Raw genomic sequence first — 15,062 nt, forward strand, 5'->3', positions numbered from 1 at the left:
AATAATAATGTTGCAGTAGGCAAATTGCCCTGATTTGCACTGGTGGTAGTTGTTGTTTTTTATTTATTTATTTATATTTATTACTTGTTATATGGTAATATTTAAGTAATTTGCTTTTTATTTGTTTCTTTAATAGTGACACAATCAACAAAATGATTGATGATACAGGGGGCACCAACCAAAATCTCGCCTAGGGCACCACATTGGTCAGGGCTGGCACTGATGGTAGCGCCACCTAATTGGGGTACCGACACAGCACAAGTGTCTAGATGTGTGACAAAGGCTGCAGGAGACAGAGGCTGTAACCTTAATTTTTTATTATCCATCACATAAAAAACAAAGAGACTCGGGCCACTTGGCAAATGTAACACAAGGCGTATACTCAGGAGTCCAGGGAGAGTCCACAGGCGACAGAAGCTTCGGTGTAGAACAGGCTACTTCCACGTTGCAAGGCACAGGTTGAATGCGCATCACTGGAAAGCACGACCTGTGTGTTTTTATTGAGCCCAATACTGACGAGGAACAGGTGTCAATATTGAGGTGACTGTGATAAGGGGGGTGGTCTGGAATGAGAGGGTGTGCGCTGTGAGGGAATGGGGGTGAGTGACTGTGAGGGTGTGCTCGTGCGCGCCCTCTGGTGGCGTCTAGGTTAACCAACCGTGACAAGGTGTAGTTTTGTGCCGGTTGCCTCTGCATAATTTCCATTGACCTGTTGTACCTTCGCATTGCATAAATAAGATAATACAATATGATTTTAGTTATCTTTTGTCTTTGTTTACACTGCTGAAAATAAACATCAGTAATAAAATTTAATGTAAAATCAGCCATTCAAAAATCACTAGCAATATCAGAAAATGACCTTGAAGCTTGCATGTAAAAAAAGGCTCATAAAACGTTTTTCATAGGGTTAATAAATCTATATATTATGATTTCAAATCTTAATATGGGCTTACATGGTATTATAAGTAGTACATGTAATGTAAGAATAGTTCTAAAAACATCATTACCCAGTTAACCCTGACTTAGGAACTGGCTTTTCATCAGATAAAACTCATTAAACATATAGTAGTTCAATGAACAAACAAAATCTGGGCTTAACTTTTTTCTTTAGTGTTTAAAAATAGACACATTTATATCGTGTTTAAAACAGATGACTGAAAATATCTTTTGGCTGTTATGATAATTATGCATTTGAAACGGGTCTTAAAAGACTGGTGTTCTGAAGATACATCAGTTAAGCCTTTGCCACTGTGAGTCTGCCTGAGGTAGATCCAAATACTCACTTAATAACTTTGTTACATGATCTTATACTTATTTAATAACTTACATCACCTTATGACATTTACATTTATGGCATTTAGCAGATGCTCTTATCCAGAGCCACTTACAAAAGTGGCTTACATGCCATCTCTGTTATCCCTTACATCTCCTCTTGACTTCAGGGTGTGACCGTGCTGTAATTACATCAGCATACTGACGGATTAAATCTCTTTACATTATCGAAACACTGCTTTGTGCCATGTTGTAACCTTCTATGTCACCTTGACAGAGGGCTTATGTGGGCTGTGAAGCAGCATGACATAGGGGACCCCGATGAAGGCCCACCGCTCACTGGGCCAGAACAGAACCACGGGTCCTCTCTCTGGAGCTTCTGTGGCTGCGTCGAAATAGGCAAAACACACGCAGCCAAGGTACGAGGCCAGACAGATGAGTATGTGCCTGAGAAGGAGAAAAAGCCATCATGGACATTTTGGAATTTTATTGACACAAGGAAGAGGAGAGGGGAGGGAATTCAGATGACTCGCCATCTTGACAGCTGGTACATGGGAAGCTTCTCTGCCCATACTGAATAAATACACCTACCAAACACAGTGGAGGTAGGGGAAATTGACGGTGGACCACACATCACAGAAGATCCAGTCACTGACCCAGCACAAAAGAGCCAGAACCCACCAGACAGCAGAGATTAAGCCCAGTTTAAATACACGGCGGTTCTCACATCTGCACAGAGAAAACATGCGCACATGCATACACATATGCATTAACTTTACCATTTAATAAATATGTGATTAAGCAGAAAATAGACACTATTTAATTGGCTGTATTTATTTTTGTTTGCTTTTTTGTAATTTATACACACTACATTCGGGCATTGCATCTGTATGATTTACATTAACTTGTACTGTTGTCGTATTGCATAAATAAAACAATAATTTATGTAAGGAACTTTACCACTCACTGAATTCAGATCATATATAAGGCTATAATTACATTTAACATGTACAGTGTATGATTTTTACTATATTTTGCCTCAACAACACCCCTCTACATTGTCCATAAAGTAGCTTGCCAACAGACTATATACTGAAATTCCTATTTAGATTCAGTTTTTTGCATGAAGGAAAATCGCTGTTGACCAGTCTTAATTTGCTGTAGTACAACATTTGTCCACTGGGTGGCAGAATACACAATGCGATAAACATTTGCAAAATCAGATGCGTCAATTGAAAAAATTTAGCTACCCAATTTGGGGAACGTAATTTGGGGGGGACGGCACTTTTTCAAAAGCCGGTTTTGGTCCCCTGCAGTTTTTACGGTTAAAAACAAATATTTAAATAGAGAAGAATCAAGTGCTGAAGAAAATCTAGCATAGGGGAAACATATAATCCCCCCCCCCCCCGTCATCGTTTGACACACACACACACATACACACACACACACACACACACACACACATCCGTCAACGTTTGACAAATGAAAGCTTCTAGGTTGTAGTTTAGCTGTAAACCCACCCACGCCCCCGCACCCCAGTTCTCAAGCCATTTATGTCCCCCCCACCTATGAAATCAAAATTCAAAATGTAGCTACCTTTGGTCACTGGAATATTGTTTGAATTTTACTATAAAAATGTGAGGCCGATGAACACAAAAATTAAAACAGAAATCACCATGAAACACTAAGCCAGACACAAATCTCATTTTAATTGGATCAACCGATTCCATTTATATGTATTTCAATAAATATGTAACCATTGTCTCTGGTTATAACAAAGAATTTAAACCAAGCGCATAAAAATGCAATGTCTGAATAGAATAGGAATAGAGTTGGGTAAGCTAAATCATTGAATAACAACTGGTAATTACATTAGGCCATGGCCCTGTAACAATAGCAATGGCTGCTGTAGCAACAGTAACTCTGACACACCATCCAGAGTTGAAAACAAAATTTGAGTAGCAATATCTCCAACAAAAACAGCTGAAATCCAAAACAAACCAAACAATAGGCATGAGTCAGTCTGGCTGGCTCTCCTGTGGCATGATTGATGGAGGAAAGGGAAAATGGATTGGGTGGGTCAGCACATGATGAGGAGGGACTGAGAAAAGGGGCGGAGCAGACTGCTGACTACTGAAGAGAGGAGGGAGGAGGGGGTGGAGCAGACTGCTGACTACTGAAGAGAGGAGGGAGGAGGGGGTGGAGCAACACATTGACAGTTTAGTGAGAAGAGAAGCAGAGCAGCTTTTGATAAACCATAATGAAGATAAAACATTGGTCAGAAAAGAAACATATATGCTGTAGACAGGTCATTCGTTATAGGTTGGGGTTAGTTTGTTGGGGTTTGTTGTCTAGAATACTACATGGTAAAAACCCCAAGTAAGCTAGAATAAAGTTCTTGGAACTCTTCTGGTTCCTATTCTTTATACTGTCACAGATGAGTCAGAGTAAAGTAAAAGGAGATTAGTATTTACACATTAATTACACAATATTTACACATGGACATTGCAGTATATGAAAAAACTGAATGCTATGGGATCTAAAGGGTAAATATTCCACACTACATAGTCAAAGACAAAGTTAATGGGCAGGCACATGCTGACAGCTGAAGTTAAGGGGATTACCATTTAAGACTAATTACCATTAATGCATGCAGAGATACACAGTCACGATGGCAAAATACACGAAAATGCACACGTCTATTGCAGAGGGGGCTGGAGTGTTAAATAGCCTGGTATGGTCCAATGAGTTCAGCTTTTAAAGGCAAAGCTGTTCCATCTGACAGCTCTGAGGTGATGAAGCATGGCTATTACAGCAGGGATCCACACAGCCATAGGCGGAGCCAAAGCAGGGGCCGGGGTGGCACTGGACCCCCCTGAATTCTGATTGGCCACCCCAAGTGCCCCCCCAGATGACTGACATGTCACCGCATCGCACATCTTGTTGAGAGCCTGTTGCGTTTTGTAATCGGTAATAATACTCAATGCTCAATTTCATTTAACACATGCAAGCAGCAGGCACGACGAAGAAATTTTTTCAAACGAACGTGTTGTGGTGAATTCCGAGTCCCCTCGTTTGCACACGCATAAAGACACTACAGATGATATTCGGGAGTTACAGTGATTATAACTTAGTTCATTGAGCACTCTAGTTTTGTCCTAACTAGATATTTAGACATAATACTGCTGTAATACTGCGATGTCGTGGTCAGAGGTGAACTTCAGTATAGCCGGTGTGTATTTTATTTAAAATAATTAACACCCTTGAGCCAGTGTGGCTTTGGACATAGATAATGCAGTTTGCTGTGATGGATAATTAAAACCTAGCTCTTATTTATGCATAGAAACATAAATCGACAATATAATCTGTAGCGTCTTTATGCGGATAAACGAGGGTTGTCGGAATGCCCCACAACACCGGCTGAAAGCAAAAAGTGTCGATCAGGGGTGAGTTTCCCAAAACGTTCTTAGCGCTAAGTAGGCTACTTCGTAACCTCGTACTTTTCATACAAGGTTACGAAGTAGCGCTAAGAACGTTTTGGGAAACTCACCCCAGTTCAGTTAAATGTGTTCAGTTCAGTAGATATATGTGGCTTTTATCCCGGTGCAGCTTATAAAACATTTTCCTTTTTTTTTTTACTTTGTATGTGCGGGTAATATTATGAATGAATTATATTATAATTTTACATATTGTACATAAATAAATAGTAAAAAAGACACTTTTCTAGGAAAAATAATACTACACATTACATCTACAGTGGTTACAGTGGTTACATCTACATTACACCGACTTAAGTTTGTGTGACCATATCAGTGATGTAAGTTACTGAAAATATGTACTCAAGTGCAATTAATTATTTCAAAAACAGTCACTCACTGATCGAGGGAATGCTGAAAGCAGCTTTCCTATTTCGTATATTTGGATTGTAAGATATGCCAGAAGTAGCACATCTGTGTTTTTACTTTTACATGTTGTACATTTTGCACATTGTTAAAAAACTGCAATTTTTTTTTGCAAATCCTATCTCCTGTGTGCTTAACATGTACTTGATATGAAAAGTATAACATTTACAGATTTTGATTGCAATTGAATGCTTTTCTTAAATATACATTGTCATAGTCTATGGACCCCCTAAAATAGCTTTGGCCACCCTCTGGCCACCCCAAGGATAAAAGTCTAGCTCCGCCACTGCACACAGCCCACCAATGTGTGCCATATTTTGTCAATTGTGATTTTTTTTACACCACAATCGAAATTTGTCCTCCGCTTTTTACCCATCTGTGCAGTTAGAACAAATAAAATCAAATCAAATCAAAGTTTATTTGTATAGACACATGTTGTCACAAAGCGCACACACACACACACACACACACACACACACACACTAGTGATTATTAGGGGGCTGTGGATCACACATGCCCAGAGCGGTGGGCAGCCCTAGCCCGGCGCCCGGGGAGCAGTTGGGGTTAGATGCCTTGCTCAAGGGCACCTCAGTCATGGCCTCAGGTCTGGGCATCGAACCCACGACCCTCCGGTCACAAGACCAGTTCCCTACCACCAGGCCATGACTGCCCCAATCACAATGCCCATGGCGGGATCTACTCAATGCCCCCATAAATGCTAGTCATAGCTGGGCAACACAGGTAAACAAGAACTGTTGGGACATTCACTGATAGATGGCTTTACATCCTTTTTGTGCTCTAACCTTTAAGAAGAGATTAATCATTTTATGCAGATGTATAGCATCACTACTGTACTGCTACTCAGCGTGGAGCTAAGAGGGAGTCCACAACTAGAACCTAAACAAATGAATAAAAAATGAATCCCAATTTATAGTGATGGAGTGCACTAGCTAACCCGAGAGTACCATTGTTGAATGATCATTTATCCTGCATCTTTGGAATCAGCACCCTTTATACTCCTCGGGTGCAGGCCTTTTAGGGGCGGCCCTCTTAGGGACGGGGTCTTTAGGGGGGGGGCCTTTGGGGGTCATGCTCCAGTGTACTGTAGAGTGGGTTGCTCTAACCTCCTGAGTTCAGTGAAGAGCAGCACCGTGCAGGGGATCCCCAAGGTCATCAGAGAGATGGAGTTCACCACGGGCTTCACGAAGGCCAAACAGGTGGTGATGCTGGATAGCACCACCACCACCACCTTAAACAGAGACCTACAAAACAGTCCGGAGGGGCAGCATTTGGGACTGTGACATTTATCCATAATACTCACCATGAAACTCTATCATACAGAATGCCCGTTCATTATCACCACATTGGCTGTCTCTGTTAAAAAATTTGTTTCTGGTAGCTGCATAGCTGTGTTAAAATCATGCAAAATGTCATTGCCTATACGTAGAAACAGCACACATTTACCAGACACAGGGGCCCTGTGTCCTATTGTTGTATAACTACTAGGTAACAGGTCAGCCTTGTGAGCACTACTCAGAAATAGTCATAAAATAATCTAATCTGTCTCTTCTAAATTTGAAGCGGGACAGTTTGATCCTAATAGCAGTCCTGATGATGTGTGTATACAGATCCAGGAACAGCCCCCCCCCCCCCCCCCCCCCCATCGGGAAAGGTCAGCATAAACTTAACGGCTGAAGTAACAGACTGATCTTGGGTCAGCGGCAAAGGGCGACTTTGGAGGAATGTGAAAGAGGCTTGCCATATGGGTTGCACAAGTGCTGGCGATCAGCCCAACATGTCTAGTATTCTTGGAGTCAGAAGTGGACTAAAAGCAACACAAGTGAGAGTTCAGCAGAAGAACTGGTGACCACTGGCAGGAACCCTGCGGTAGGTAATGGGTAATGTCCTTACAATCGAGCTATCAGATGATGACGGTTATAAGGAGAAGGCTGATTCCGGCAGACCAGCTAAACTTGTGCACCCGCCTGAAATACACTGTCACTGACAGCCTAAAATTAAGCTATTACCAATGTATGACTTAACACCACTTTAAAAAGTTCAGTCTTTCATCATTATTTAGGGTATAAGTCTAAACATTCATGTTACACAATACAACTAAAATATATACACTCTATCGTATATAATTATGATTCTCAATCAATAAAATTCAAACATTTGTTTTCTATTTTATTTTATTTTCTTCTGTAAAGCACTTTGTGGCCTGTGCCTGTGAGAAGTAAATAAATTTTACTTACTTACTTACTTACATAATAAGTAATAGATTATTTTATTAAGTAAATGCTTGTGCCGTTTAAATTAGAGAAAACATTTAGCATACTTCCCATTTTTTAAGTTTATTGGTTTTAAGTATGCTTGGTATTCAGTATAGACTACTACACTGAATGTCCATTTTTAGCCTGGGTTCAAACTAACTATGGTCTGGGAAACTGAACTAATTCTCGACATGCAAACGGAACCTCATGACAGTGGAGATAGTAGTCCATCCAGAGTGAACTACGCCAGCCTGGAACCGCCAGTCAAATTGCTGTTGTGTTGCTGAGGACAAGGCTATGCCTTTACCTGTCTTTCCTGAACACTCTGGGCAGGTATCGCTTAGGAAACCACATCGCAATAGCACACGTGAGCACCCAGAGAATGGCCAGTTCATCCAGCATCTGGCCCAGGAAACTTAGCGTGGCGTGGAAGTAGGTGGAGCCGACGCCTATAGTAGGAAACACCAATGGTGAATTCAGCTTTATAAATACCCGAGAGCATTAAACCACGGGGCGCTCAACTCATACAGCAACAAAGTGGTTTAATTTCTCTAAGAGATAAATGGTCACCAGTGACTATCACAGTCCTATACGAAGCATTTGAACCGCTGGTTATGGCTTCCTTGTTGACTGAAACTTATCTGATGGCAGACAGGATGTTTGAGGCTCAATTCAATTGGGAGGAATTTCATCAGGAGCGTCAATTGTAACAGAGGATCTTCGGATGATACGTCTTTTGTTGTTTATCTGGAAACGTTATGCTGATGCATTAAAAAGCAGCAAAACGGCGATTCTTCGTAAATAAGAATAATTACGGGACGTTAATAATAGTACAAACATTTACAAAATATTGTTTCTACGTAAAGAGGTTATCATCGTTTACGACTATCATGCAATAACATCTACTGCTGTTAATCCAGAATGTCTTGCAAATAAACACGATTCTAATAAAGGTTTACCTTACAAAGGTACACTGGCCACAACATGAAGTGAAGACTATTATGTCCTTATTACTAAAAAGAGTGACAAGAGCCATAATTTGAAGTCCAACCTAACTGAAACAAACTTAAGATCGATCAAAACAATGCCTTGGTTTACATGCTTATGCAAGAACCCATAAGGACTTCTAGAACCTTACTAACGACCTACAGATCTGAAGTAAGTAATCACGTCATGCTTTGTTGATCCTGACTCAATCAGACAGACAGAAATTGATCATTTTGCATACAAGGCATCACGCGCGTTGTTTGACGGTGTTTCCTAAAGCTGGGCGTACACTGTGCGATTTTTGGCCTATTTTCAGCCGATTTTTCACTCGTGCGACTATTTTTGCGATCGGGCCGAGTTTCGGCTCAATCGTGTCGTGCATCGTAGTTTACACAGGTAAACGAGGAGCGATTCACACCTCACGACCAACTCCCGATCAGAAATCGCAGCGTCGCATCAAACATGTTTGAAATTCAAATCGCTCCTCGTGAGATCGCATGAGAGCGTCGGGTCGTATAGTGTGAGTATATGAATCGTGAGCTGTGAACTTTTAAACCCTGCGAGTCGTACAGTTTGAGCTGGAGCTGAGTACACGATTTAAAATATCGTACAGTGTACGCCCAGCTTTACTGTGTCCTACGACATCATCGCAACACTATGGGTCACTATCAGGCACAGCAGATGTATAGTTTAACTCATTTGCTAACTGCCAAGGAAACGGGAGGGCTGCGGTATCTGAAAGGAAAACGTCTCCAACAGTTACCATGTTATCTTCACAAACTTGCGTACCATGGAGCTCTGTTCAAAGCAAAGGCGCTCTTTTCTAGAAGAGCACATATACTAAAAAATAACAGACGATAACAAAATGAAAATCGAAACAACAGACCACAATGGAAGAAACAAACGAATGTGAGAAGACGCAAGAGCCAGTGAGGCCCTGATCACTTACCGACAACTACGAGCAGCGTCCATATGAGATTTATTCCACGGTTGTAATGTGTTGCGTATTGGCGGAACAAGTACATCAGAATAGGTGGTAAAACGAAAAACAGCACATTGCTTATCTGAAATGACACATACCACATAAAGAAAATGCAGTTTACAAATTAGAATAATAAAATATAGCCTATGAAAAGATGCTAAATATTACCATTGGAATAAACTGAAAATGCCATCATGTTAATTGGTGGGTTCAATGTTGTTGTATATCCTGAACGTTGGAAACATAATTTAGGTCTAGCTTAGTCTAGAAGCATCCGCGCACGCCGCTTTGACTCTTCACAATAAGCCTTTATAATCCATTCATTCCCTAACACAGAGGCAAGCCGCTTAGTCAGAGTGCGGCTCTGTGCGTGCGACGGGAGAGTGTGAAAACCCCATTAATCGTCTCTTGATAACTGTTGATCGTACAACCTATTGACCGACCATAACTAACCGTTACTAGAAGCCAAATACTGCACATATTGATAGACGTTCCTAATGTCATGCTGTTATATTGCACTAATGCGAAAATAGACAGTTTTTTTAAATTGACCGACCGTGTTATAAAACTCCGCTATGTTCGGGTAGATTAGATAGTTTCCCTCACACCAGTCCACCTCGGAGCTTCCAGCCTTAAGATGGTCCCAGAATGTTAGACTGTTCATTCCTATAACTTTCCCTAAACTTGTCTGCAGAAGTTCCTTCTCCTCGCCTCGACCGTCTGACAGCTGTTCATACTACTGAGGCTGAGCACAAACACTTGAACGAGACGATAGAAACGAAATCAAGCGCCATAGTATTCACACTGTCCTCTACACAGACCACACGTAGCTCGGTGGTGAGTGCCGTTTAAACGGGTTTGCTCGCGTTTAATCCAAATGAATCGCCCGCTATAACCGCGACGGTTTTTATTAGTCATGTGATTGTGCGTGTCCCCGTTAACATGCTGTCAAAGATTTTATTTGCCACACCAATGGGACATCAGTCATCACAGCGAGCATGTGCTTTTAAGAAACGGGTTAGACTATCTTATTTTAATATATATTTTAAAATGTAAACAGATTAACCTGGACCATGACTATATGTTTTTAACTGAACTTCAACTAATAAACAGTATGCGTTTCATGTTGTTTTCAGTGCGGCAGCCTACTTGTATTTATTACGTAAACTTTTCAGAAAAACATATTGTGAATCCTCGCGATATTTCAAGACTCTATGTGAGAGTACGAGGCGGATATCCGGTCTCTTTTCGGTGGTGGGCTCCAGTTGAGATAGTCCTCCACAATGAAGGTGAGGATTTTTAAGTTGATCATTTTATGGTTTTTTGACGTATCACTTCAATAAATATAATCAGAATCACCATGTATGTACTGTAAACATACAAGGTAAATGTTGTGAAGTACCACTAGCCGCGTCTATGACATGGATGGGCGTTGATCGTGTCGGGTTTTAAGGTTCGCGGCTAGTTGGCTAGCAACATGGCGGCGCCAAAGATATAGGTCCACGTTTGTTTTTGCCGAACAGGTATAAAATATTTACTTGATATTTTTGTGTTTGACTACTGACTTTATTTTAAAGTGAGTGATGGGTAATTTGAGCCATAATTGGACTATGTACAGACGATGGCGCCAAATCGAGGGTTTGCTGAGTTAGCTACACTGATAACTGCTCTATTATATAGGAACAAGTAGAACTTGTGCACGTTATTTGAAGACCACATAGTTTTGCGACAAATAGGGTCGTATTTAGAAACGTTACATTTTCCACTTGTATGTTGAGTAATAGACACGTTGCCGGGTTATATAGCATGGTCAACTACAAACGTATTTGGCTAAAGGAGACCCTAGTTAGAAATCAGATTTTCTGTTGGCTGCTCTTGTGGTTTAATTGTTCATTGTCTTTGTACTGCTCTTCTGGTCCGATAGCTCAACATTTCGTTCCCCGCCACTGGCTGCCAGAAGCTTATAGAAGTCGATGATGAGCGCAAGCTGAGGACCTTCTATGAGAAGCGCATGGCCACAGAAGTGCCTGCAGATCCTCTTGGCGACGAGTGGAAGGTGAACAAACACAAACGTTACTGGCGTGTCCCCACCCCCCTTTACATCAACGATGAGCCTTGTTTAACACGTTGATGTGTTTTGCTTGTGTGTGTTCGCGCCAGGGCTACGTTGTGCGCATCAGCGGCGGCAATGACAAGCAGGGCTTCCCCATGAAGCAGGGTGTGCTCACCCACGGGCGTGTGCGTCTGCTCCTCAGCAAGGGCCACTCGTGCTACAGGCCCCGCCGTACCGGCGAGCGCAAACGCAAGTCCGTGCGCGGCTGCATCGTCGACGCCAATCTCAGCGTGCTGAACTTGGTCATTGTCAGGAAGGGTAAGCCAACAGTTTCTAACCATTTGAAAGGCAGGGTAACATTTAAGTGCTTTGGGAGTGGATCAGAAACGCGGCTGCTGGTTGCAGAAGCATGGGTGGTGTTGACATAAGTGTACATCTTGGAACTTTTAATAGCAATTAAAGGTGGAGGGGGAAATGTATACCTGTTTATCGTTGTCCATTTGGGATGTAATGCAGGGAAGTGCTGTGCTTGGCAGGGATAGTGGGCATTAATGGCTGTGCTGCAGGTGCACCAGCAGAGCCTCTCGCTTAGCTGCAATGTCAGAGTTAAGTGTGATGTAGCAGCAGAAGTGCTGCCTTTTAATGCCCGACGGCTCCCTCTTCCCGCACTGCCTTCACTTAGAAAACTGCCCTGTCTAGCTTCATGTGTTATGAAATTTTAGGTTAATTCCTTTAGCCCAAAAAAGGGCATTTTAAAGTTTCCGCAAGCACCTTGCCACTTCGTCTGTGGTGTTTTCGGAGATTGTGTACTCGTGCCTGGAGTAGACAGTGATTTTCTCGCTCGGATTCGTCTCGCTCTCGTCCAGGTGAGAAGGACATCCCTGGGTTGACCGACAGCACCGTGCCTCGCCGCCTGGGCCCCAAGAGAGCCAGCAGGATCCGCAAGCTCTTCAACCTGTCCAGGGAGGACGACGTGAGGCAGTACGTGGTCAGGAGACCTCTCACCAAAGAAGGTGCTGCCGCCTCGCTCGCCGTGCCCCGTCGCACCCGCAGAATGCTTGTGGGCTTTTGCGTTCCTTAACTGCGCAGTTGGGTTTGGACATTACAAATGTTCGTCCTGGCGCGTATTGTTGCTTTGCCGTCTTCCGCAGATTTGTGCCGTAGCTGGGTTGCTTGGGGTTCCCTCGTTGGTGCACTCTTGCCCAGGTCTGTCTCAGATGAGTTGGCACAAGCGTGACTTCTAAGTGGTTGACCTGCATCCTGTAGGCCCGTGTGATGTTGGTTTTGTAAAGGTCAGTGTAGTGATGGTTAAAGGACCTGTTGTCGGTGTACGCTGTACTTCACAGCTGTGCCTGCACAGTGGTATGCTGGTTTATAATGGAAGACTTGAACTGGTTTGAGGGTGTGAACCCAAATAACTGCTTACACAGGAAACTAGGGGTAGCACATGACCTCCATTTCAAAAGCTTGAGTCATTAAGTTTGTTCATCAGTCAACGGATTACAGCATGTATCGCCTTTAAAATAATTACGTGGTAGTCAACTGGTACAACCGCGTGGTAGCACAGCCCCGTGGCACACCAGTAGACCCTTTCTGGCTGGCCAGTAGCCTCAAAGGGGGGACAGTGTGGTGCCAGAGAAACAGTGGAGCTGCTAACCGGATAACGGCCAGCCGTCAGACCCGTGGCTGGTCGGACTGCATTGCTCTGCCAAATGTCGCCTGTTTAACTCTGCCTGCGTCCATTTGTGTCCCGCTTGCCGTGCTGCATCCTGGTTCTGCGAGACGCTGCGCTCTTGCGTGGCCTGCAGGACAGAATAAGTGCTGTTTTTGTTGAACGGCGATGCTTGCGAGGTCGATCCTGTCGAGACCTGCAGCTGGGACTCAGGACGGCGTCTACCCACTTCCGTTCATGTCCCCTCTCGTGTGCTGCACAATTCACACATCCTCGTAGTCCAGCAACTGTTGTCCGAGCTGACCGCCGCCTCTCTTGTACCTTAGGTAAGAAGCCCAGGACCAAGGCGCCGAAGATCCAGCGTCTGGTCACGCCCCGCGTGCTGCAGCACAAGCGCCGACGCATCGCCCTGAAGAGGCAGCGCACACAGAAGAACAAGGAAGAGGCCGCCGAGTACGCCAAGCTGCTGGCCAAGAGGATGAAGGTACGCCAGAGCCCACCCTCCTGCTCTCTGATAGGCTGCTGGTTGCCGTCTTGGACTGTCCTTACTGTTGTTTGGGGGTGGGGGGGAGTAAGTGAAAGGCTCTCCATTGTAGTGACGTGGAAGGACCGTCTCTCACGTGCTCTCTCTCCCTTGTGTCCGGCAGGAGGCCAAAGAGAAGCGGCAGGAGAAGATCGCCAAGAGACGCCGCCTCTCCTCCCTGAGAGCCTCGCAGTCCAAATCCGAGTCCAGCCAGAAGTGAAACCTGCACCTTGAACATCGCAAATAAAAGCGTGAAAATGGTTTAGCTCGATTCCCATGTGTCCACCTTTTTGTTTTCTGCTATTGAGGAGTAGCGAGGCTGCGTGTCCTGGCCTGATTTCAGTGAGGAATGTAGTCTGCTCTGCACAATTAAGTGGTACAGGTACAAAAAGGAGAAACAAAGAAATGTACCTCACAAAAAAAATTATTTAATAAGCTTTGGAAGCTTGTCAAGGTCAGCTTCCAAGGATCAAAAGATATTCTGTGTATCTTACTAAACTGCAAGTTGGAGTTTGAATATTATGATCCTGGACGACAAAAAAATGCCTGAAACTGGTAAATCTGCTCCATGCGTGAAGCCTGCTTCAAATAAATGCAAGTGTCATTTGAGCATTGAACTTGGTATTGTACAATTGGTCAAATATAGTATTTGGGCCACATGGTGGCAGCAAAGTGGTTTTGAAAAATGTTTAGTAGGTAAATCCCCATGTTTTTGTTAACTGATTAGTACAGTACAATATTACTTGGAGTAGTAACCCAGTATAATTTACTCATCAGGACTAAACAAAGTTGTAGAACTTAACACAATTGCTTTCTAGAGAAACTAGTGAAGAGGGAAGTTTGATATAGAAACAAGGTATTGAGTATGTTTAAAACAAAGGCTAAAGTATATATTTCCAGAGGTGTTTGTACCTTACAGGCTAAGTATGGCTTCGACTGTCTTGACTGTTTAATATGATTTATGTGTCATAAGATGCCCTAAAGTTGAGTGGATATTATAATGGGTGTTATCTTTTTCTAACAAATAAGATGAATGATGCATTCCATCTGTAGATCTACCGTAATGTTGCCTACCTGCGTAGTCATAATCTCATTTTGACCACAAGTGGTAAAATATCGGCATATCCCTGAAAGCAAGAGACTGGTAAATGGGGACCAGACGACAACTGGGGTGAGTTTCCCGAAACGTTCTTAGCGCCAAGTACTTCTTAACCTCATACGTGTCATACGAGGTTACGAAGTACTTAGCGCTACGAACGTTTCGGGAAACCCACCCCAGATCTGTCAGATCTGTTCTTGCACGTGAGTTTCTGCTTGTGAGGTGAGGAGTTATTTGATAAAGTAGTAAGCAAAAAAAATACTATTTCACAAAAATGTCGGCTTTTTTGTGGAATTCAC

The 15,062-nt window shown here is 43.1% G+C and overlaps 2 protein-coding genes across 3 annotated transcripts; one reads left to right on the forward strand and one right to left on the reverse strand.

Annotated features, from left to right (window-relative positions):
* Nucleotides 1-300: 300 nt before the first annotated feature.
* LOC143517628 (alkaline ceramidase 2-like) lies at nucleotides 301-10,482 on the reverse strand. Of its 2 annotated transcripts, none has more exons than XM_077010347.1 (6): nucleotides 9,973-10,482; nucleotides 9,384-9,498; nucleotides 7,755-7,896; nucleotides 6,299-6,436; nucleotides 1,864-2,001; nucleotides 301-1,719 (listed from the first exon to the last, which is right to left on the reverse strand). In XM_077010347.1, exons 1-6 carry the CDS (start codon nucleotides 10,078-10,080, stop codon nucleotides 1,533-1,535), a joined length of 828 nt encoding a protein of 275 aa, XP_076866462.1. In that variant the 5' UTR covers nucleotides 10,081-10,482; the 3' UTR covers nucleotides 301-1,532. The 2 variants fall into 2 exon arrangements, with proteins under 2 accessions (XP_076866462.1, XP_076866471.1); XM_077010356.1 differs by lacking the exon at nucleotides 9,973-10,482 and adding an exon at nucleotides 9,585-9,950.
* A 91-nt stretch (nucleotides 10,483-10,573) lies between these two features.
* On the forward strand, nucleotides 10,574-13,935 carry rps6 (ribosomal protein S6). Its single transcript, XM_077010368.1, has 6 exons — nucleotides 10,574-10,705; nucleotides 11,341-11,472; nucleotides 11,577-11,787; nucleotides 12,336-12,482; nucleotides 13,468-13,625; nucleotides 13,789-13,935. The coding sequence occupies exons 1-6, from the start codon at nucleotides 10,700-10,702 to the stop codon at nucleotides 13,882-13,884; spliced, it is 750 nt and encodes a 249-aa protein (XP_076866483.1). The 5' UTR covers nucleotides 10,574-10,699; the 3' UTR covers nucleotides 13,885-13,935.
* Nucleotides 13,936-15,062: the final 1,127 nt, after the last annotated feature.

This window comes from Brachyhypopomus gauderio, chromosome 1, assembly GCF_052324685.1.
Source record: "Brachyhypopomus gauderio isolate BG-103 chromosome 1, BGAUD_0.2, whole genome shotgun sequence".
In the NCBI taxonomy this organism is placed as follows: Eukaryota; Metazoa; Chordata; class Actinopteri; order Gymnotiformes; family Hypopomidae; genus Brachyhypopomus; species Brachyhypopomus gauderio.

Coding starts and splice junctions, on each gene's coding strand:
- rps6 (XM_077010368.1), top strand. Junction 12,483..13,467: donor GAGACCTCTCACCAAAGAAG/GTGCTGCCGCCT, acceptor CTTGTACCTTAG/GTAAGAAGCCCAGGACCAAG. Junction 13,626..13,788: donor TGCTGGCCAAGAGGATGAAG/GTACGCCAGAGC, acceptor TGTGTCCGGCAG/GAGGCCAAAGAGAAGCGGCA.
- LOC143517628 (XM_077010347.1), bottom strand. CDS start 10,080: ATGAACAGTCTAACATTCTGGGACCATCTTAAGGCTGGAAGCTCCGAG. Junction 7,897..9,383: donor GACGCTGCTCGTAGTTGTCG/GTAAGTGATCAG, acceptor TTCCTACTATAG/GCGTCGGCTCCACCTACTTC. Junction 6,437..7,754: donor AGAGTGTTCAGGAAAGACAG/GTAAAGGCATAG, acceptor ACTGTTTTGTAG/GTCTCTGTTTAAGGTGGTGG.